At 61.6% G+C, this 406-nt stretch overlaps 1 protein-coding gene across 1 annotated transcript in view; it reads left to right on the top strand.

The window, feature by feature from the left end:
• The window catches only part of SPATS2 (spermatogenesis associated, serine-rich 2), a gene marked incomplete at its 3' end in the record, with an annotated part of 11,696 nt that overhangs the window by 10,697 nt on the left and 593 nt on the right, over positions 1-406 (top strand). The window contains exon 10 of the mRNA XM_010016096.1: positions 32-106. Within this exon, the coding sequence (XP_010014398.1) occupies positions 32-106 (75 nt within the window). The remainder of the gene's footprint in view (positions 1-31; positions 107-406) is intronic.

Raw genomic sequence — 406 nt, 5'->3', positions numbered from 1 at the left:
GATCCTGGGCAGCCGGCAGAGGAGGGCAGAGGCACTGAAGAGGATGACGGACGTGGCCGTGCGGATGTCTGAGGAGCAGCTGGTGGAGCTCCGAGCTGACATCAAAGTGAGTGCACCCACATGCAGGAGCCATGGCAGGGAATGTGGGTGCCACCTCCACAGACTCCCACTGAGAGACCCACCAGGAAGGGGTTTGTTTCCCCCGGGGCCACCCTCATTTAAAGCCCTTGGTTTGTAAATCAGAGATCATGGACTGGGGTGGGGTGAAGGGAGCTTAAAGCTCCTCCAGCTCCAACCCCTGCCCCGGGCAGGGACACCTTCCACTAGAGCCCCTGTGTCCAAGCTGGCCTTGAGCACTTCCAGGGATGGGGCAGCCACGGCCTCTCCCCTCCACACACCCCACACT

This window comes from Nestor notabilis, unplaced genomic scaffold (assembly GCF_000696875.1).
Source record: "Nestor notabilis isolate BGI_N333 unplaced genomic scaffold, ASM69687v1 scaffold22816, whole genome shotgun sequence".
NCBI classification, from domain to species: domain Eukaryota; kingdom Metazoa; phylum Chordata; class Aves; order Psittaciformes; family Psittacidae; genus Nestor; species Nestor notabilis.
Note: the sequence above shows the minus strand (reverse complement) of the source record. Positions and strands in the feature narration are given on the sequence as shown.